Below are 23,150 nucleotides of genomic sequence, written 5' to 3'. Positions count from 1 at the left end.
TCTGCATCGTGCCCTAACGTGTAGATACAAATCTACCCCATTCCCCTGCCTTTGGGCTGTCCAAAATGTGAAATTGTGTACTGAACAAAAATCTAGGAAGTTAGGCCCTGAACAATGCACTTCTTGGCCATTGTTCATCTATTTAGTCCTGACCTGATTGGTGAACAGACTTGAGAACTGTCTTGTGCCCGACTTGTCAATTTCAACTCTGTAGAAAACGAATCGATTTCTAGACTTCCAGTCATATGAACAGAAATGAGACCATCAAGTGAATTTCAAAATTATTCCTTTGTTCTTTTCGAAACATTTACCTTTATTGCTTTCGTGAGATTTTGGGTTTGAAAAATCAGTACTGTTTCAATATTTAGAGATTCTTGATTTGTTAATTGAATTTCCCAAAGCATGTTGAGAAGTGATGTTTAATGGAAAATTCCGCTTCCAATATGTGTCGTCACAAATGGTCATAAGAAACATGAATACTTGTACAATACATATTTACAACTGCAGTTTCCCATGGTCTTAGTCTTCAGGCAGGGTTGCTACATCTGCCTGCGCTGTTATTGTTCACGTCACTTTTGGCGGTGATACGTATACTAGCAGAGGCATGGGTCGAACCGTCAGTGATGGGACCATTCGCGAATGGTACACGAATCCCTCCTGCATTTGAAAATGTGAAAAACTTATATGACCACCACATGTCGTTGTGTTGAAATACAAGTTTTTATCATTGTTATCCCAAGTTTGTGCACTGTAATTAAACTTAGGAACGATACGGTGGTACACTCGATTCTATGCCTTAGTCATAAAATCACACTCAAAACTAAAGACGAGATCTTGTTTAATTAATAACTTGTTAAAATATGTACACCCTTCAATGGCAAGCTCATAACACTGGCATTCATTCTGAGGTTGAACATGAAAAAAATGCTTAACAGATGTCTTTTCCAAGTTACATCGTCGTCCAACTGACGTAAACGGTTTAGGCCTTCATCATGCCAAGAATCTCCGTAGTAAATGGCAAATTAATTGCCAATGAAATTGTTCCAATTAAATAACAGTTTCATCTGAAGGTGTCGCGAACAGCATACAGTGATGTGCAACGGGGCCATACCATTTCACACTGTGAAATCGACACGAGAGGTTGTAAAATACAGATTCCGATGCGTGGGCTGGAGAGGGCGTAAAATACCACAGTACACCTGGGCGTATTACCGTCGGACCACTCACATCAAGCCTATGACCGGCCGGCTGCTCTCACGCGGGGCCAGCTTTTTGAAGGAACGTTCTGGGTCAAGTCAATATGGAGAGATAATCGACATCATCCAAATGATAACATCAATCTAGGTCACAAGAGGTGTCTATTACCAACGTGCAACTGTTGCCCGGTGAAACTCATCTGTATAGGGAGGTTTGTGCGTCTATGCAGTGCGTTCGCCTCTTAATACCAAAAATATACAGGAGATTGACGAAGGAGGCCACAATAACGGTATGACCACATACCGGGTCTGATGCGGCCGCCCTAGGATGTGTACCGGTTTGTGTTAATAGTTGAAAGCATATACAGATGTTACTTTTGGAAGTATACGGCAACGTTTTGCGCAATCGTATCCAAGGCTGCAATACTCTGGTTTGGACCCGCAGAGGTCGCTTAAATTAAAACGATTTGCCATGGCTTTTGAAGCCCAGGTCCGGATCTCGTTATTGGTGCATTACACATGCGCTTTTCAACCATCTCTGTTATGAATTCGTTGACAATGATATGTCGGTCGGCACTGACAATTAGAACCTTGGCCCTTTTCCAATACTCGACTTGGGCTCCGTTTCAGGCTTCTTTCCCAAAACCAATCCCCGATTGTGGGCCTGAAGTGTTTAAATTAAATTGGATTACTGTAATTTCTGGCTCTCTTGCATCTTATTTGATGTTTTGTGGCACTATTAAACTAATTACTGCCCTTACAGCTTCTACGTCAGCTAGTTAAAAAACAGTTGAAGCCTGGGACGGAGCTGAAGTTGAGTACTGGAAAACGGCCATAGTTTGTAATACAGTCCACGTGAGAGGATTATGGGATACCGAAAGGTGAAAATTTTCTTCAGAACGCTTCGGTATAAAGTCGCGGGGAGTATGCTGTCGTTTTCACTTAAATTTTTTTAGTAATCATGAAGTCTGCTTGCAATTTTTTTCAAACAAACGGTAGGCGACCTATCGGCTGCAGGAGTCCTATTGCCGGTTCGAAGTTTCTGAAATTGCGAGGGAGGAAAATGGAAAAAAAAACAACTCCGAGTTCAGTCTCCTTGCCAACTCCGGCCATTGCACCCGAATGGAGCTGGTGTCCCGCCGAGACGCAACAGCTGAAACCGCGGGATGCTCGGGACCTCCCTTAGTAAAGTTGCAGATATGACAATATAGCATTGACGGGGGAAAAAAAAGAAAGACTATGGGGATTTTTGTGGTTTTACGCAATATTGCGAGGCTCTGCATACTTAATTGCATCAAACCACATATAATACGTTGGGTCAAAACATGCTTTCAGAAGGAGAGTTCACAGACTTGATTTTCACGATGATTCACTCTGAAAGGTAGTGCTAGAGTTGCGTATTCTTGACACTGGCGTTCGTTTATTATTTTTACATATGTCAAAATAATTAATAAGTGATTTTTTCCCCAAAAGTTTGTTTAATAACAATAACGTGCCTGAGCTTGTTCGTTCCTATGGTCTGTTTAATACGCATACCGAGTCCGAATTCAGGCAGTCTGTAATCTTTGTGGGAAATGCTATTTTGGCGGAGCCTGTAGCTCCGATGAAAAATATACGTACCGTAGCCGTGCAGACAACGGAGAGCAGTCTCTTCGTGAAGCGGTGGCGGAGCGACAAGTCGCGGTATCTTGAGAGAAAGAGAAAGAAAAAAAATGATATTTTACATGCAAGAGATGAATAATTACTGCTTGGATTTCGTCCAAACTTAGTAAAAATTATTCAATGAAACTGCTTGCCTGCGAGATTTCTGTACTTTTTAAAACAAGCTAGAACAAGGTAGTGTGGGGTTGTCCGAGAATTTCCATCAACAGATGCCTGCAGATTTCGACAGACACCTTTTTATCTGAATAATTATTCATTATTTTTTGTCAAATCAATGATGGTGCTATTAGGAACGTGTTTACCAACCCATCGAGTCAAAACGGACAAGCTAGCATTATTTCAATCTGATTGTGTTTGTTAAATCATGCTCGAATGTAATATTTTTGCAAAAGAAAAGACAATATTCGTGTTTTTTCAGAACTCTGTTGTCTGTCTGTAAAAATTGTTTTTTTGTTTATTTGTTGGGTTGACTCTTGTTTGCATTTGGTGAAAAATCAAGGCAAATTTCGTTGAAGCCTTCTCAAAAGGAAATTGTATGAATAAACGTTCCTTTCCCGACCGTTAAACTAATTTCGTTTCCCTTATGTATAGAGCTGCGATGCGCGCCTAAATGATGCGCATCGTGTGACATCGCTCCTCTTCGTGGGATTCAACCCAGGCACGGGAAAGGATACCGTGGGACGCAGCTTCTAAGCCCCTCACCCGCAGCGGTGGATCCGGTCAAACAGCCCTCAGCCTCCAGTACCCTCGCACCGGTCCCACGATCGCGTTACAAACCATCGAGGACCGCCGGGTCGCGCCGTCCGCGGGGCCCATAGGGGCCGGGCCAATCCCGGCCCTTCCCGGTGAAAACCCGACACCGCCGCGGAATCGCTGGCCAGATTTGGCAAATGAACTTGTTTCTTGGGTTTCCCGTGGGCGAGTTAAGAAAAGAAGGGGACATTGGACGTCAACAATTGAGGGAATAAATCGAACGCTGTAACCGCTAATCTGTTTAAAAGGGAGTTGACCCTTCGTGTATCTGAAAATATATTTTGTGAAGGTGAAAACTCGACAGGTCCGAGGGTTCATAGTTGCTGGCATCTGGGTCAAGAGGGGGTAAACAATTTAAGATATCTACAGCTATAACTAGCATTCTTAGATTTGAAGAAACAGTGGTCAATCAATGTTGTTTACGGTAGAAAATTAAGTGTTTTCAGTTGCGACATGATGCGCACCTAATAAATGTTAAAACTGGGCTCAGCTGGATAGAGCTTAGAGAGGATAATGTATCGCTCGATTCCGAGAATCACGCTGCATGAGGCTAAAGGACAAATTTAAATAAGATTTGAAGTCATGGTGGAAGTCACATGAGATGTAGGCTTGCGAGTACACCATGGAATCAGTCTCTTTTGGAAGAGGTGTGGTTCTTCGAAGAACTGGTGAGCGTCAACTCGGCGTTTCGGCCAGGATACTCTAGCCGTCCTCTGGAGAGTGTGCTGAGCTGGGTTATGAAATTAATCTAGAGGCAGTGGAATGCAAAACGAGATTCGCAGGTTGTATATTTGTAAATTGGCGGGAAACCTTGGGTTCGGATATAGGGGACCCTTATGCCGGGGGGGCAGAGGTGGGGTTGTCGCTTCGGGTAGAGAAGACCCTAACGTCTGGGGTGGGTGGTATTGGACAACACAAAATTTCAAGTTTCAACGAAGTAAAGGCCATAGCACACCCGACTGCATGCGGCTACGTTCTTACGTCACCAAGCTAAACAGCACGGCCTACACGAGTCCGACAGTGTCCAAAACAGACACCGTTTTCTTTCAAGCTGCGGCTATTCGCCGCAGAGCGCTAATGGAAAAAAAAACTGAAGCAGTAAGCCGTGTGACCAATGCGGACACTGCTTCAGATGCAAAGTTTTCGTGTCCTGCATAATTCACACTGTTAAAAGTGACGTCTCAGCGCCTTAAAATTGGGCTTGGTCGGTCGTGATGTTGCAACAAAATCTAATTTTACGATGGCAAATGTTTGCACTGATAACAAGGACGGTTCGTCACTTCATGGTGAAACCGACGAAGTGACTGTTTTTTTCGAAAAGCTTAACTGTACTAGCCCACAAATGATTCGACCTATTAATATCCACTATTATATTGTGTTTTATTGTCTGCAGCAAGGAGCTGGGATCCATAACTGGACAGACAACGCGAAAGAAAGATGTCCACAAAACTAACTCGGCTCAAAGGGTTATGTTTCACACAACAGTCAAGTCTCACTATATTGTTGGGAAGGCGAAAACAAGAGCACTTAAAAGAAAAGAAAGAAATAAACTTCTAAAATCCACTCATTAAGCACACGACTAGCGATGTGAATTTTCCATCTTGCATTCCTTAAAACAAAACGACAATAAACGATAAAATTGATGACGAAATTAAGACTTCCACTTGAGACAAAACACATTAATCTTTGTAGGCCTACAGGTTATATCCTAAAGAAGAAATAAAATATTCCTATCCTTTGTAATCGTTCCGTTCTAGAACATAAATTTTCAACAGTTCCCTGTGTAGTAAAGACAACCCAAAATTTAAGTAGAGGCTGTTGACAACTCATGCACTATTTCAGTCAGGAAATAAGCTGATCTCGCATGTTGTTGGCTACAAACTAGCAAAAGGCATGACTATTTATGAACAGGTTTGACAACCAAGTCTTAACCGAGAAAAACGAGCAATCGTTTCACCCGTGTATCTCAAGAGGAGCATATAGTTTTCGCAGACTTCGTTATTATTTTCACTGAGGATAACCATCGCCCAATCATCTGAAACATTGCCTTCCGCTTGATTCAATCTATAAGCGTGGCCGTCAGGAGCAGATCCGGCCAAGCACCTGAAACAACGACCAGACCAGTGAGGCAAATTTCTAGCAATCTGTCGAGGGTGTGAAAAGAGAGAGAGAGAGCGAGAGGAGATAACGGCCCGGGGAGGAGGATAGGCATTCCTCAACTCCTCCTGGACTGAGTCAAGCACCTGGAGTTCGCTCGGAGTTCATCAATCTCGACCAAGGGGGTCATATTTGATGGGCTTGTGAGTTACATCTCGCACGGAGTGAATGACTTCCGTAGAAGCTTCACATACTGTGGAGGCCTCGAGGCTTGAAGACAACAAAATTTCTTCTAACATTACTTCACAGTGTCGATGTACCTTGAAGATGCTGGCCTGACCTGTACTACGAATTAAAGTCGGGTTTTGCAGCCTGCTGCAAATATTTTAAACGGATACCAGACTGATTTTTTAAGCCAGGTTGGCAAAAGATCTCAATAAAGAAATCCTCGTGATTACACCCAAATTTAAGTGAAAAAGTTGGCCTTTTTTCAGGATTGTCGACTGCATGCATAGGAATATATCTTGCCCGTTGTTTCCCACAATCAATTTATTTGAGCAAACAAGTGATTTCTAATCGAGATCAAACAAAAAAGCACCACTGATGAGTGATTTTTATACATAAAGAAACATTCCACAAATTAATTTGCCTGTTCCCGTGAACGAATTTGTTTCCTTCAGTAATAACTTTTGCGCTTTCTTTCGTTTGTATCTTTGTTTTGTTTTAACCGCTTTCCATAACATAAGGATGGAATATTTTTCTGTTCAGAATCTTGCATAACAAGTATTTTTCTTGGCATAAACGGCAGGCGAACTAGCAAACTGAAATGTCAAATCAAAGGAGAGACCTTCATCACCCAAAACATGTGCAGGTGATAATGAAATTTATCAAGTCGGCCCGAACATTCGCAGCTCCTGCCATGTTGGCAATCAGATATTTGTTGACTGCCCGCCACGGCGGGCGCATTTGGACGGCAGGGGGATTGGGGCGAGTGATTCACGGCGAGGAAACATCTGCCATGTTATTTAGTGTTCCTGTAAAATAATCAGGCAGAATTTCTTAGGTGTCGCATCGTGTCGGGGAGTCACTGAGGCCCCACGGGTGCGAGGAAGGCCAAAGAAATTGGTGTTCGATGGGTGCTGATTGGGCAATTAGTAAAACGAATTTGGCGCCAATTTGTCACATTTTGTTTGAAGGGGTCGATTTCCTGCATTGTTCAGGAAAGTAACGGTTTAAAGTGAGCAACTTTGGTACCGGTTTCTGTAAACTTTCAAAAAGAGCTGGACGGTGAAGTCTCCAAAGTCCAAAGAGAGAAATTTCCCTCCATTCCAGTGAATATCTTTTATCCTCGGATTGAAACTATAGGACGAGACAAATTCCAGTTAAACTGAATTCATGAAATACATTGAGATTTATCCCGATCTTACACTGGAAGGGGTTCGTTTTCAATTATATCAAAGTAAATTCAGAGTGATATTTACTCTAAAAACGTTAAGTCCCATAGTTTCACTCTTTCATTTTTATACAGTTTTAAGTCGAAAACGGTCATTACTTTTTCACCTTTCATAATGATGATTCTCAGGAAACTTGTTATCAAGGTCCAAATGTTCCTTTCCTATTCGGCATTTCAGCAATCAGAATGGCTTTTCGGTAAATCCTAAAGGGTTACATTCAACTTTACATAGGGGAATACATTGTACTAATAATTAATACAGGTGCACGCATTGCTTTATTTGTTCCGTAAGATTAGAAAAGATATTGAATGAAACCTTCAACCTTCCCCCTCTTTTTTCTGTAAAGGCTAAAACCACACGTACAATCCGATCGAAAGTTTTGTTAATTACGGAATTTCTAAAATCCATAGGTGGCGATTTTATTCTTTATTGGTCTAATTCTGTTAACGTGTAAAATTATGCTTCACTAACCACATAAATTCTTGCCAAAGGAGAGGTGAAACTGTAATCCGTTTATAAATTCACAGTGCAAAATTCTTACTAAAAACCGAACTGGCCAAATTTATAGCCATGGAGAGCAAAATGTCTTCATACTTTACACGGAGATTTGCTTAGTCATTCATGTGATCCCTTTAAAGACAATCGATTGGTCACATTTTAGCGCGCAGCGGACGCCCCTCACTGCCCGCTGTCAGCCGTACGAGGCAGCTGTCGTCCTACCGGGGGGCTGGGAGAACACATCGACTCGGAATGGCCGGTATGCTAAGGGTACGCGAACCTCGTGGGCTGACAGGAGAGGTCGGCGTGTGGCCCAGTTTGCCTTTCGGATAACTCCGCCCAAGTGATGGAAACAATGACAATTTGTTTTTACTCCAAAGACTCTCGATTTCTCGTCATTTGAATGGGATTTTAGAAAAGAGTAAATCGAAAAATATTGTTGATTACTGTTACAGATCAGTTAAAGAAACTTTGGTAACTAAAACCAATCTTTGTGCACATTTTATCGCCACTTAGGTTACCATTATAGAAGCTCACATCTTAAGTGTTACGGGTTACAAATAGATACATCCTAAATAGAAAATGAGTTTAAGTAGGCAGTTTTTCATGTACATTGCACGCTCAGGGTCCAATTTAAAAGATTCGTTCCAATGTAAAGGAATATACGGCCAGGCCGGCGGTATGTGAGAGAGAGAGACAGAGAGAGAGAGACATTGCAGGTGATGGTGTGAAGATTACGCGTTAAAAGGAAAATATTCCTATAAAACGATATTTCTTTAACAGTTTGCTCGACAAGTATTTCTTTTTCAGATGATTTACTAATGATTTGCCAAAAGAAAAAAAACTTCAAGAAATGCATTTACTTCTTGAAAATTCGATTGTCTCGGTTTTTCGCTTTTGCACAGATCAAGCAGGAGCATGTATATGGCAATAGACGACGAAAAAAATCATATTTTCTCATTTGGATAATAACGATTAAACAAAACGCTCTAGAATATAGCACCTGTAAAAAATGATCAGATAAATTTATTTTAATCAACTTTGTATATTTGTTATTTTGAAAAAAAGTTGAAGACTTCGAGCAGCCATAAGAGTTCCTGATTGCACCGAAACCTTGCATGGGAACCGAGAGGAGGTTATTTGCAATTTGATAGTAATTTTTCCCTCGGCAGTCTCTTACTAGGGGGTATACAGATGTTTCTCTAAGTGGGAGCAAGCCGAAGTGAGGATCCCACCCCAAAGGGGTGAAGATCCTACGAAAGTCTATGGAAAAGAAGCCAGAAAAGGTAATCCCGATGAACCACTTTGAACCTCGTGACTAGACAACTAACATTACCCCTCAAAATGTTGATATATTTGATGGCATCCTCCTCGATTCGTTTTTATTACTATTGTTTATAGATGATACCATTTGCCACAAGGGGTGGCCACCGCGTTGACCCTTGGGGCAGCTTGCCGCCGGTTGCAGATGTTGTCCATTGAGCGGCAAACAAGCAAATTAAGCCGAGGCTTCCTTGCCAAAAAACAGGTGCACCCCCTCAACTTTGATTGGACGACCACAGGGAAGCGCCCAATAGGTCTGAGAGCATCCCACCTCTAGCTTCCATTCGTCTCTTATTCGAGACGTTGAGGTTTTCCGTCTTGTGATAACACGCCTTAAAGATGCATTGCCCAAGATTGTCAGAAATCGATTCAAACCATCGAGCGATTCTTTTTAAATATTGTAAGGCACTGTAAGAATAAAATACAATCCGTCAGAAGGATATCAAAAGAAAAATTCTACTTAAAACAGGGAGAAAAACAGAAAGAAAACTGGCAACAGCCGTTTCTAGAGAGGTGTTGTTTGCGGGTACACAATGACGCAGTCTCTCACAGGAAGAAAATTTGTTGGCTCTCAGAAAGGCCGTTGATGAGAAATGGTCTTGACGATTCGAACAGTGGCCTCTTTTCGTCTTCAGGAAAAGTATTCCTGTTTCAGTGTATAAAACAATTATAATTTTTTTTAATTGCTTACTACTGTGAATATGTCGCATCGGATAGATTTACAAGAAATTACAAGCCAGTTATGACATTTATTATATGTATATGAACCCTCTAGACAGTGAAATAATGTACTTAATTTGGAGCCTTTGAGCACCCAAATCCAATTGCCACGTACAAACGATACGACAAATTTAAGCCATCCCATCTCAGCATTTACAGACTTTATACCACGGCGAACTGGGCAACCGTTGACGAACTCAACGCCAAAAATCCATACGCTAGCCACTTAACAAGGCAGTGGTCCCAATGACTGTTTTCCTGTAGAAAAATATTTTTAATCTATAGATAAAAAACATATTTTCATAATGAGTCCTTGTCTGCACGGCATTAGCTAGTATTGAGTCCCTCTTCTGGAAAATTCCACTGAACTGGTTATAAAAATGCCAGAAATGTTTTATTTTTAGCTTCCATACAACCTGTCTGCGGAAACTTGCACTATGCTGAATTACTGCGTCAGTGTGAAAGCGGCATACAGAAAGACTCCAAAGATTTTGCGATTTTTGTTAGCTTCATGTGCACACAAAGCGTAACTTCCAGAAATAATGTCTGTCCATAAATCTTGTTTATAGTTTGACACTAAAGTAGGGTTATTTGGTGGATAAGGTCACATTACTCATTTATTTCCGCGAGTACCAGAGAATTTGAATTAAGACTAAAGGCTGTTAATTAATCTAAAAATGGAAATGTGTTAGCGAATTGTTTTCAACCAAATGAGTTAATAATTGAAGGTAATGTGCAGTTATTTTGTAATCAGTCGTGACATCAACGTACTCTTGCCAACTAGCTGTGAAACCATGCATCAATGAATGCGACTTTAAGAACATTCGATAGTATTTGCTTTTCGTATAAATAACACTTTGGTATGAATGCACTCTTACGCATGCTGCGCAGGAAACCAAGGTCCAGGATATTTATGACTGACGCATATTTCAAACATGATTCACGAGTGCTTTCATATGCTCCAAATAAAAAAAGACCTCATACAAGTTTAAAATATTGTTTTAACGTTAATAAAATCTGTGTGTATTATGCAAAAATGCAATGCCAGGCCAATCCTCAACATTCTGTCGCTAAATTTGAAATTTATCTATAGGACTAAAATTCAATCACTATATTTCCCGTATTTCCAATTCAAGATATTGATGATTTTTTCTTTGTAGCATTGTCAATTTCAATACCAAAACAGTGTCTTTGGATGTTAAAGAATCATCAGGTGAAGACATAAAAAATACTTTACTCAGTATTGTAAATTGCATAGAATGTTGTTGATATGACATGGCTAGGGTTATTCATTTTGGAATATTTCCACCAACCTTGGCTGGGGGCGGTCCAAGCTCCAGCCGACTGCCCGTCTCGGCGGCCGTTCTCGAGATATTGTCTGCAAATGTGAAGTTCGTTCGGAGGTATCCGAACTGTGGGTAGTGCTGATGAGGGTGAACATATTTGCACATATCATTGGTCGGGAAGTTGGACCCTATTGTGATCAACAAAAAGGGAAAGAACTCTTTATGGCATGAAATGTTAACAGATATCTCTTGAAAAAAATGTAACGACACGATTGCACAGCAAAGCTGGTCTATATAACATTGTCTTATATAAAATATTGTACATACATCACTCCTTGTGGTCCTTTTGGGAGTACAGCCCTGAATTGCTAAATACGTTTGCTCAAAACACGCCGATGAAAAAAAGATTAAAGGCCTAACTCCAAATTATAATGTACTTTAAAGAATTATTACAAATATACCATTTAAGTAACAGCTAGCCAGAACGAATTTAAAACATATTTCAAAAAATACCTGGACATGATATAGAATTCTTTATCTTATTTTAATTCTAATTGCTTAAAAGGGTGTTGACGTTAAAGTAACATTTGTTCGATCTCGGCATTAAACAAAAGAGCAACGGATCCACCTGTTAGGTTTTATTGCATGCAGCGGGTTTCACATTTTTACAAGTCTCTTGTTTGATTTTGTTGGATTCGGATAGGAGCATGATCGATCAGGAAATCTGTTGGTCTTGGTTCCAAGAACTTTGTTTGTTTATTTATTTTGTTTTGTTTTCAGAGGAAAATTGTTTAGGCCTACACTCTTTGCAAGTGTTTCTGTTCCCTACTTTAATCGACTCTGAAATAGTTTGTGCTTCTCGACGCATGCAGTGTCGATTCCCTCGACTTATGGCTCGGCAGTACAGGATTAGTGTAAACTGCACCCGGCGCCGCTCGGTTTCGGGTGAATGTGAGAGTGTAGGTATTTGCGCACGGAACAAGTATCGAATAGCACCGTCTTTGACACAGACTACATGGATTTACACGCCTCTCATCATCCTTTTCTTCGCTTACGATTATTTCCACCCTCAGAATTATATTCGTCATAAGCATGAAGCACCTCTCCCGCATTTCTGGTCACATAATCGTTGCAAACCTGTTAAGCTGCTAACATTTACATTTTGCTGTTTATTTAATGATTACATCCGGTCTTCTTGTCAAAACTTTTCAAAAATCCCCAACATTAAACTTTACCAGCACGCATTTTCCCCCTCAAAGATCAGTGCATTTACAGAACAAAAGAAACTGGTTCGAGAGTATAGCTGAACACTGTCTGCAGAAAAAAAAACTTAGAAACGCTGAAAAAAGATTGTACAGCGGGGGTGAAATGTGAGTACATTGGCAAACGTCGGCCAGGTACTCATTTTTATTTCTGATATAACATGAAACAGAAAGAATATTTTTTTAGTTTTTGCTCTGGAAAAAAACACACAGTCCTGCTTCTGTTCTGTAAAATTTCACACATAGCGACAGAAACGCGAATTGCAGTTGAGACTATTAGCCGTGTTTCTGACCCTCGGGTGCCGGCTTATTTGGTGCTGGCACTGCGCCGGTCCCTGCGCCGAGGTAATCGGTACACAACTCGCTTCGGGACAGAAGCTGTGGTTGGAAGGGAGCTTATGGAACGTATGGGTCTGGAGTAGCCCGTAAATGTAGGTATTCATATTGAGATGCACAATTCACTCAATCTGTAAGAACGACTGGGGTCACAACCTTCAGTAGATTTTTAAAATGTACGACATAGTTGCGCTGCTTAACTAAACAGTCTGAACGACTTTTCACAGTACAAAGCTGTGCAGTTTGCGAGTCAGAACACCATTTTTAGCGACTAAATAGTTTCCCTGGAATTAAGGAATCCTCTTTGTGCTTCTTCGTGGCGTTAATCCCGAGTTTTGTAACGATCAAACAGCACAACTCACGATATTTACTGTAATTTAAGTACGTGCATTAGATTTTTGAGCTGCACCCATAATGAGAAAAAATAGTCCCTAATTGCCTTTGATGAAAACTTCCAGTAATGGCAGCGAAAAACACTGCATATAGGATGGTATATAATCACCAAAAGTCTTAAAGTAACAGTGACATTTTCGATTTCGTAATACTCCATAGGCCTGGCAGATTTTAAAATTAACCAAGATACACCTGGTCATTGGAACCGCATTTCAGATTGTGGTTGACGCCAATCATAAACTTAAGCCGATAATCAAACTTTTTTGCTGTAATTTCTCATAATCGTATGTATTCTGCACGCGAATAAACTTACATTTTAATCTTGCCTCTAATTCAATGGTTCTCGTTAGTACAAAGTGGCAATGACTTAATTTCTTGTCCAAAAGGAAGAACAGACTCTCCAATTTTGAGCTACTTCTTTCTTTGTTTCGTAAAATAATAATTTACTTCAAGGTGGTGATCGGAAAGAATTCAACATCAAACCGTCACAATTTTTTAGTGTAAACCAACAAGTTTGCCTTAGTTTTTAAACCTGTTAATCTTGGTGCTGAATCTCCTTTCTCGCTAAATTTCCCGTACCCCCCCCCAAAAAAAATTAACAGACGTTCCTTCCTGAAATCAATAGTTGGTGTTTATGACACTTGAAAATTGTGATGGTCCGATACAGAATTCTTCACGTTTTTGTCTATGACCAATTTTAAGTTTACACATGATAAAAATGGGCTTGAATTTTTGCCCCACTGTACTTTCTCAATTGAAAAGAAAAATCCGTCTGCTGAGTTCTTACCAATAGATCTTGTTTCACTGAGATAACTTGCAGTGTCGGCCTCCCACAGCAGTCTTTGGAGATGATTGATGTAGTCAATGGCTGCACGGAGAGTGTCTACTTTGCTGACCCGTCTGCCATGATGCATCCACGGCAGTGCTCGTCTCAGATGTTCAAAGCCTGCGTTCAGATGGTTCACTCTTTCCCTCTCTCTCGCATTGGCCTGCTTCCTCCGGGCCTGGTGCGCCTCTGGTCCGTCCTCCGCGGGCTGCGAGTCGCTCGAGCTCCGCCGCCGGCGTGCTTGGCGTCTAGTGGGCGGTGCGACCGGAGCACCATATCGCTGACGCAGGGCCCCGGGGTCTGGTCCGACCGGGGCCAGCTTCGGGAGGAGCTGCGGTCGCTTAAAAATCGGCACAGTAACCGCCGAGAGTCCAGCATGATGAGGCAGGCCTACAGTCGTGAATGGTGGGCAGGTTTGGTTTGGATGACCCGAGACTACAGGAAAACCAGGGTGGAGGAAAGTTACAGGTGCACCAGTCAGCGCTGCCAACGGTGGCAATGGAATTGGGAGCAGGGGCTGGGGTGGAAATTGAACGGGCGGCAGGGGAAGATACCGTGGGTGAGTCGAGGCCATGCACGGCCGTAGCGAGCCGGTGATGGGCACAGGTCGGATCGGTACATCTGTAACAGTTTTGGCCCAAAGTGCACTAGAGTACCCTGATTTATGAGTTGTAGATGGAACTCGAGAGTCTTTAGGTTTTGATGTGGATACAGAGCTGATGGGAAGTGCCGGGTCCGGGATTTTCAAATGGGATATCGGGGACAAGGGCCGAGAGTCGAGCGGCTGAACTTGGAGAGGTATTGCCTTGATTGCAGACGGTAAGGCCGGCCGCACTGGACCGGGTACAGCGCCTGGGATCTCTGGTGCAGCTGGGTGAGGAGTTCTAGTGATCGGTGGGGGTGTACGCGCAAACCTCTTCCTTTCCGGCGAGTCTTTCCTGATTCTCCCGTGACACTTTTCGTACCTTCTTTTGGTAGGTTTATCAACTTGTCCCTCATTCTGGACAGGTTCAGGAACTTCTCTCTCATGCGTTTCCTCAGATTCTATGCCTGGTCGAGAAATCTGTCCCGTCGACGCAGTTTCTGAAGGTGCAACTTCCCTGTCTTTGTCCTCGCGCCTCAAAAAGTAACTTTTCTTGGATATGGCCTCGCTTGTCTTAGCTGCTTTCCCTGGATTTATGCTTTCAGCACCGGCGCTTTGACTGTCCACTTCGATGTACATGTCGACACTGGAGGTTGGGTTGTGGTTTGGGAACACGACTGCGGGTTTGGAGATGTCTCTTGGCCAGTTGTCAACAATGCTTCTGGGTCGACTGTCCTCCGCGGCGAATGTCTCAGTCATCACACAGGTCTCCTCGTGGATGCAGGGCATCTCTTCGGACCCAGGCGCCTCCAAGCGGGCAGCACCGGTGAAGGAGGAGTCAGGTGGGCCGGGGACACATGGGACAGCGGGCGAAGTGTGAATGCATGCTGGGTCCGAGACGTCGGCCCTGGCCTGGGTGGCTGTAAACACGCGACTCCCACGTGTGCTCGGGTCAGCGACTGTGCCAGCGTTGCTTACCACCGTGGTCGAGTCTGCTATCTGCTGGAGTAGTGCTATCGAAGAGGACAGTACCCAAGATGATGACGATGGTGGCGGTTGCTGTGGCAGCGTTGATGGTGGTGGGGGTGGAGTCGACCAAGCATCAATCGCAATTTGGGTATTCGAGGGTGTATTCAAACCCGTCTGCGGTGCTGAAGTAGCTCTTTGAAACTTAAAAGAATCCGGTAATGTCCATTGAGCAGTGACTTGAACTGAAGCAGGAGAGACGGGCCTCAAATATGTTCCACCCCAACCAGTGTCGTCACTCAAACCTCCCTGGTCCTCAGAAATGACAGGGAGTTGCCATGAAGTGATGTCGTCGCTCAGCGTTCGCTGCAGCCGATGACTGGAGACTTCGTCATTAGTATAGCACAAGTTGAAATCTACGGTTGGGCAGTAGGCTGCGGGCCCATTCGCACACGAGCCATCGCCCCAGTTACTTTTATTCAGCTCCATGTGTTTTCAAAATACTCAGCACAGCTGCGGTATGGCGATGTCTTCGGCTACAAAGGTTGCGGAAGTATGCACTCCCTTGTGGCATGGCCACTGATGACAGCTATTTCCTTCGAAATGTGTCCATCCTTTGATAATGCCAGAGGTTGAACAATAGACGAAGGTATGCTTGGCAACCGAAGCCAAATTCCTTCAACACAATGGCCGGCTAATTTGGTTATATGCTCAATTGTTCCGTGCACTTGGGGCAAAGTGCGTCGAAAAATTCTTTCGCGAACCTGATAGCCGAAACTTTCCGGGAGAAAGTCAATGGCCGCAATAAACCCCCCATTTGGTTTATGTGTTTATCGATTTTCCCGTGTTCGATAAATTACGGAGTCTTTTCATAATAATTTTCAAACTAAGTTTCGTGGCTGACTCCAGGAGATAGCAACAGGAAAAAAACGGGGCGTCAAGATTGACAACATAAACCTAAAAATTTCAAATCTCTTGCCTGATCGTAGAGCTGAATTTTTAATCAATCAATATAAAACTGGTCATTTCTTTCTTTTACTTTAAGATTTAAGGCCGACTGACTCCTTTTGTTTGCTGAGCTGGTGTTTATCTTACAGGAAAAGTAGTCGCACTGATATTAAGTTCACCAGTGTTTTCCTAAAACGCTACCCAATACGGAATTTATCTGTATTTTACTAGATGAAAATTAAACATCCCTAGTAAGATCAAGTAATGACATTCTTTGATTGAACTGATCACACACTATTGGACGGAATCTTTACAATAAAACGTAGTTCAAACGTCCAAACTTTTTTTAACCATCGACAACTACCAGTGCAATATTACATCACACATTGATTTAAAAAGAACTGACAAATTTTCCATAAAGTTGATACAAGAATTTATAGAATGAACTGGCCCTATGGTCCAAACCGCAGTACAACACTTGACGTCTTACAAAAATATCTTTGAACGGTTTGTGTGTACTTGTTATATCATTTTTCTTGCTCAAGAGAACCAAGGGCAACTTCAGCGGTCATTGTACCGGAGTGGTACGTGCTGTTTTGCCCCCAGGGCCGAACGACCGCCAGGGACCCCCGGTAATTGCCGACAACGTCTCGGCGCAAAACATCTGGCCAGTTCTAATCATTCGCTTTATTACAGAAACAGAAGACAGGTAAAAGTTTCATGCAGATTTTCAGTGGCTCTACATTTCTGGTCGTAAATTTGGGAAGAAATCGGTGGCGGTTTAACTCGTATAATGCCCACATATGAAGAGCAGAAAGGAGAGAACCAGGTAATTTCGCTGTTCAGAATAGGGGAAATAAAACCTATAGAGTTAACCGTCGCGTTATCCACACCCCCGCGGACGTGCAGTTATGAAGGCAGACGGTGGATAATGCAGGCATATTGCCAATTTTAGAGTTGTAACGAGTTGCCAGTTTTTGTGACTCGAGTTGAATTGTAAGGCAAACAAGTCGATTCGCGAGTCACGTCGAGTCACCAACATGTCAACACAATACGATAATTAAAAACAAGAAAGAAAGTCATTTTTAGTATTTCTAAATTGATGTCAAGGTTTCTGCATGTGGTCACACATCTTACTCTTGATGGTATAACACGACATGAACATTTTTTTCAAAGAAGTTTGCTTTTATTTTAGGGACTCGAGTCTTATTACATTTCACTCGAGTCAGGTCTCCTGATGACGGACTCGAGTCTGACTCGATTCGGTCTGACTCGAGTCGAGTCACGGACTCGAGTCATTACAACTCTGGCCAATCTCTGGCACAACTGGTATTTTAACAACGGGTTTATTTAGAATGCTTTTAGTTCTCACTGAGATTATCTTGTCAACTCAGTTTGAACAAACATATATAAGTGGTGCCCATAAGACATCGTCACTAGGTTTTAACCAGTGCCCTGTCTCTCGATATTTCTCCAAGAAAGATTTTAAATTGCTTGTATTCATTTTTCTTAAGCTGACTTAAACTTCTACATTTAGTTTCTTATATAGCGTGGCTATGTGCACGGACTGTATGACCTTTTGACCACGAACAGGTCAATAGGCCAAGTTCAAATCAAAGAACTCTCGGTCAGTGCCACTGGAACTTTCCAACGAACCGTTTCTGTCATCTCCCGGTCCAGGTGCTTCGCTTCAAAATGGCCGCCGCGGCGCGCCACCCAACGCAGCGGAATGTAATCGCTCTGGCTATGTCTGAGGGTGTCGAGACGCTGGGGGTTTGTTCGAACCCGTTTGTGCGCCACAAATGTCTCCACTCTACCTGGGGATCTGGTCTGGACAGCACCATAACATCTGCTACCCACGTCGAGTAAGGAGACAGAACACAGGCCGACCATGTAAAGCGAAAAGCTGCCAAAATTCTGAGATCAATGCGACACAGAAGCAAGCATGCCATGAACCATTCAGGTGACATTTTTCGATCTGGTCATTGACCTTCTGAGTTTGCATTTAAGCATTAAGAAGACTCTCAAATACCATTTTAACCGGAACACACAAAATTAAATACGACTGGAGTACACTTAAATGGCTTAAATGCACTTCTGTGGGTCCGGTATGTTTGCCGCCACCAAGCGTCTAAAAAGTCTTCAGCTAATCGGAATATACAGGCCTCCCTCCCCGCACAGAGAGTGTCCATGCTTGTTGCAACCAGCACAATCAGTAACTGATCTGCAAAACTACCAAGGAAATGTTTTTAATCGAATTCCCTGGAGAATTTCGGCATCATTAACTTTGAATTTAAAAGCAAGCAACTGTTTAATTCAGACTTGCAGACGTCGGTGTAGTGGGATACGTGGTGCAAATGCATTACGCTAAAGTTCTCATCATAAAGAGCGCCACCTATAATATTGCTTGCCCGTATCTGCCCCACGGACGTATATAAAAAAAACCTGGACTTGCAACGCCTTTGTATGAAAAAGAAGCAAACCAGCGGCCATTTTACCGAGCTGAATACAAATGCATGGGTTGGCTCCCTTCTATTGACGTCGGGAAGAACAAAGGCGGGCATTGCCAGGAAAGCTTTGTATTCGGCTCGGTAAAATGGCCGCGAGTGGATTCAATGATCTTTATATGCTGAATAAGGCCATTGCGAGTCCAGATTTTATTATACACGTCCGTGATCTGCACTCACATGCCTTTTTATTTTCATTTTTGGTCATTCCGTGCAAAATTGGAAACGTGTCGTGACGTTTCTAAGCTTGTTATTATAGGTTTTCCGGGCCAATTTTTGAAAATGCGCTGTTTAATTTGTAAAATAAAATTTCAATTTTAAAACAACTGAAAACCTGGTTACATTTTCGACTTCGTTTTGCATCCTTCAAGAAAATGTATGTGCATTATGTTTCATTTAAGAGGTTACAAATAAGTGATTGGGATTTCGATTTGACGTATTCGTTGGAAATTGTAACCAGTGTGCAATTCTATTCACCGAAAATCTGCCTTTTACTGCAAACCGTCGGTATTGAGTATTTATTTTCATTTGCTGTAATTCAAATTCACGAAATTTGAGTCCAATTTGATTACAAATATACAAGGTTACAGAAATCATGACACTACTTTAATAATGAATGTAATGTTACTAATGAAAGATTATAGTGTGTTTGTTACCAAACTTTATCTTTTCGTTCAGTATGCATTGCAATAAGGCCATGTGTGAACTGTTATTGTGGCAAAAACGTAGCACGAGAAGAAAAGGTTGCCTCAGCGTCCATGTTTGTATATAGGATTCGTAACAATCGGTATGTTTTAAAGACAACATGAATGGTCTATTTCAGTCATGAATATTCAAACATTTAACCCATCAACTAAACACTTCTAAGAATATAACTTCTGTCAGCACACAAACGAATTCCAATTCTTGACCAGGCATATCTTAAATAACACTTCGCGCGAAATTGCCTGCACATGTATTTGCGAAATAGATTAAGTTCAAATTAAGATGAATGCGGGATCGCAGAGGTGCATTCGATTTCGCGCAAAAATGAATGTCAATATTCTAAAACAGTGCAATATAGAGACATTTACACGACTGAGTGCACCCTCACTGAAATAGAATTTTGTTTGTTAAATAGAAACGGGGATTTGAATATTTGGTCCATTTTAGCTCGAAAACGAATTCAGCCATTACTTATTAATTTAGGCCTACACATTTTCCGACATTGGCCTGGAAAACCTATATTTGTCATTCATGTCATTTGCATTAAACTTCAGTGGAGGCTATTTGAAATGGAGTTGATCTGGATCTAATTGACTTGTATTAACAATAAGCTCGTAAATTGTAATGGAAGACAATAAAAAGTTCAATTAATATGATCAATAATTTTATGATAAAAAAATGCCATACGACACTCTAATCGAAGACAGTTATATTCAAAGTGACAGATGTAAAGTGACAATGTATAACAGGTTTGCATTTAAAAATTTATTGATAAATCGTTGCCCATTATTGGTCATCTTTAACGTCTGAGCGGCTGCTCGCACAAAACAAACAACTCAATAAGTCCCGTGCAACATGCGGTAACTAACGTCATGTAGTATTCTTTCAAGTCTCCTACCATTACAAGAATCCAACCTTCCCCGAGGTCGTTCTGGCGGTTGCTTGTCTTCTCTGCGGTCGAACGGAAACAAAAGCGGCAGGTAACAACAAACAGTGGGCTTGTTAGAGACATAACGCCCCAAGCTACAGAGACTCTTAGAAATGTCAAACATGGCGTTGTCTAGACGTTACCAGACTCCCTGTGTGAAACACGTATACGCACCTAGACGGAGTGGGTAGCCTGATTATCTAGGATGCTGAAAAGTTTAATCTTTACACGCCAGTGCATTTCCTGGTGATGTGGATGAAAAAGATGGCTGCTGATTAAATAAAACCCTTTTTGGCTGATTCAATAGGGAAAATAAATATGTGTTTGTTTGGACACTGATTCTGCCTGAGTCGAAAGCGAGAGATATTATCAGCGTCCATTATAAAACTGGTCAAGCTCAGATTATTCCCACCATAAATACTTTTGAGTCACAAAGACAAACAAGTTTTAAAATTGTAACTTTCTAACGATTCAGTTCAACGGTTTTACTTAAATACCGTATTTTTAAACACCCTTAAGCCATAGTATAGTATGTTCCTCTGGCGAGCGTTTGTAAACAGTTGGGAGATTCGCGCGCGTAGCGCGTACTGCGTGAGGGGGTGTACAGCCAGCACAGACATATAAACGAACAGACCGCCAGATCCTATTCAGACTCCAGGGGTTTTTCGTGATCTGCACTGTGCCCGACTAAAATCAAAACTATAATCAAGTTCACCCCTCGGTATACGGAATTTACGCACAGTTGAAGAGTTCCAGCTATAAAATTCTATGAAGCCATTTTTCGATTATAAAAAAGTCCTTTATTACTTAATCTGACTCATAGGGATTCAAAACAATGCAGTTGCAACATTGAAAAGAAAAGATAACAGCACCGAAGAGCAAAAAGATGGACGCATTTGGAAGTAAATGTAAACAAATATAGGTAATGTAAGTGCTTTGCGCGTAATGTGCGTAATGCGCGCCGAAGGCGCTACCATCCAGCGTTTCGCTCATTGTTTGTCCATTTGCGTTCATATGTCTGTGGCTGCATCCGAATCTCTTGTCTACAGCTACGTCTAGGTCTTCGCTCCATTGGAAAGCGTGGAGACGCGTAGAAAATAGACTTAGCCGTAGCTCTGGAAGTTCGTTTCGGACACGGCCACAGTGTGACAGCCAACCTCTGCTTTATCCACCTACCACGTGACAGGCTCACGACCAATCCGCCTTGAGCAGAAGCACCCCTTCAACGGTTTAACAGAACCAGGTTGGGATATTCATTTTGCTGGCCAACGCGACCGCAATGCGTGCATTTCATAATCGTTCATAAACCAGCGAAATGCAGTTCCGACCAAAAGAGTATCCGTTGCCAGGAAAATTGCGCCCTCTACTGGTCCAGCTCGGGGCGCACAGGAATGGCTGAATGTCTCATGTATTTATGAATTACTGATTAAAAGGTATCCTTACTTTTAAATCCTAAATTAAAGCACCACCTATAATCGCTCGTTCAGTTGAAATGATTAATTATTTAGTTAAAATATTGTTATTGACAAGTCTGCAATACGGGCGATTCACAATAGTGCGCCTCCAAGAGTTTGCAACGCGTTGACCTATCACAGAGCGCGAAATCTGCGGACCCTTTCCAAACGCGAATTGGGTCGACACCATTGTGAAACGCCCGTTTTATGGAAAGTGAGCAGCTATGTCTGCCCGTTCCATAAACATCATTTTCAGTTCACACTTTGGCGTCATTTCAATTTAACATACCAAATGATTGTATGCAAGAATTCAACACTTCCAAGAGGACCAATGCACAAAATTTAACATTGGTTTTACCCTTGTGCGGAAAGCATAAACAGAGGCCTTACGTTCATTATTCTCGCCGAGTGAGGTTCATTTATTTTCCGTCATTCTTGAAAGTTATGGAAATGAAACCTCCGTGGCTGAATTACAATAGGTCAAAGGCATACTAAATCGATGACGTAATGGGTCTGATAAGTACAGGGTTCACGTACTCAGGATTTTTTTTTTGTAACTGGTCAGCGGCGCTCAGATCCCCATGGAATCGTCTCCCCACAGTCTGACCTTCCGGCAAATTTTCTTCCAGAACCAACAAAAATACCATAATTGCCGTGGAGGTCTTGACCTTTGCCATTTCTTTGTCTTTGGTGGCGACTGCCAGGGGCCGTTCTTGGGCAATTAGTGGGGTCGAGTTGGCACGGGGCCTGTTAGGTCTATCGCGGCGAATTATGAAATCGCCGCGTAACAAGATTCGCCTGTTTTCATTTTTTGACTGTGTGCGTAGCCGGGAAGCCAACAGCATTTCTTATCCCAGTCTCTGAGGAAAATAAATTCATTTGATCTCAAGGGCGTCGCAAATGATCAAAGCATGATCAAAGCGACCGCCGATTAATTAGATAAACAACAACATAGCTTGTTTGATTAAGATTAATCCATACCAGTAACCTTCGATCCTGTGGCATGGGAAAGGTGGAAGGTCAGCAGTGTGCAGTCGCAGCTGTATCTAAAAAAATTCCTGAATGGATGAGAAACATGGGCGTCGCCATTTTTTTGGGAGGGGGAGGGGCACTCAACATTATCAGAACAATAAAAGCTTCAACAGTGGTGGAGGAGTCCATTCCGAGACACATTCAAAAAATGGGCATCAAGTGTTTTTATGTTCTCTCGGCTTCTTTTAACTGACTTCTAAGACATATATTCCCGCATAAAA

At 42.2% G+C, this 23,150-nt stretch overlaps 1 protein-coding gene across 1 annotated transcript; it reads right to left on the bottom strand.

The window, feature by feature from the left end:
• Positions 1 to 280: 280 nt before the first annotated feature.
• Positions 281 to 15,919, bottom strand: LOC110991220 (uncharacterized). Its single transcript, XM_022256490.2, has 4 exons — positions 13,768 to 15,919; positions 11,017 to 11,177; positions 2,817 to 2,883; positions 281 to 657 (listed from the first exon to the last, which is right to left on the bottom strand). Exons 1-4 carry the CDS (start codon positions 15,842 to 15,844, stop codon positions 527 to 529), a joined length of 2,436 nt encoding a protein of 811 aa, XP_022112182.2. The 5' UTR covers positions 15,845 to 15,919; the 3' UTR covers positions 281 to 526.
• Between the last annotated feature and the right edge of the window lie 7,231 nt (positions 15,920 to 23,150).

Source organism: Acanthaster planci, linkage group LG03 (genome assembly GCF_054643075.1).
Source record: "Acanthaster planci isolate LZ-2023a linkage group LG03, COTS_SCS, whole genome shotgun sequence".
Lineage (NCBI taxonomy): Eukaryota > Metazoa > Echinodermata > Asteroidea > Valvatida > Acanthasteridae > Acanthaster > Acanthaster planci.
This window is presented reverse-complemented; position numbering and strand designations above follow the sequence as displayed.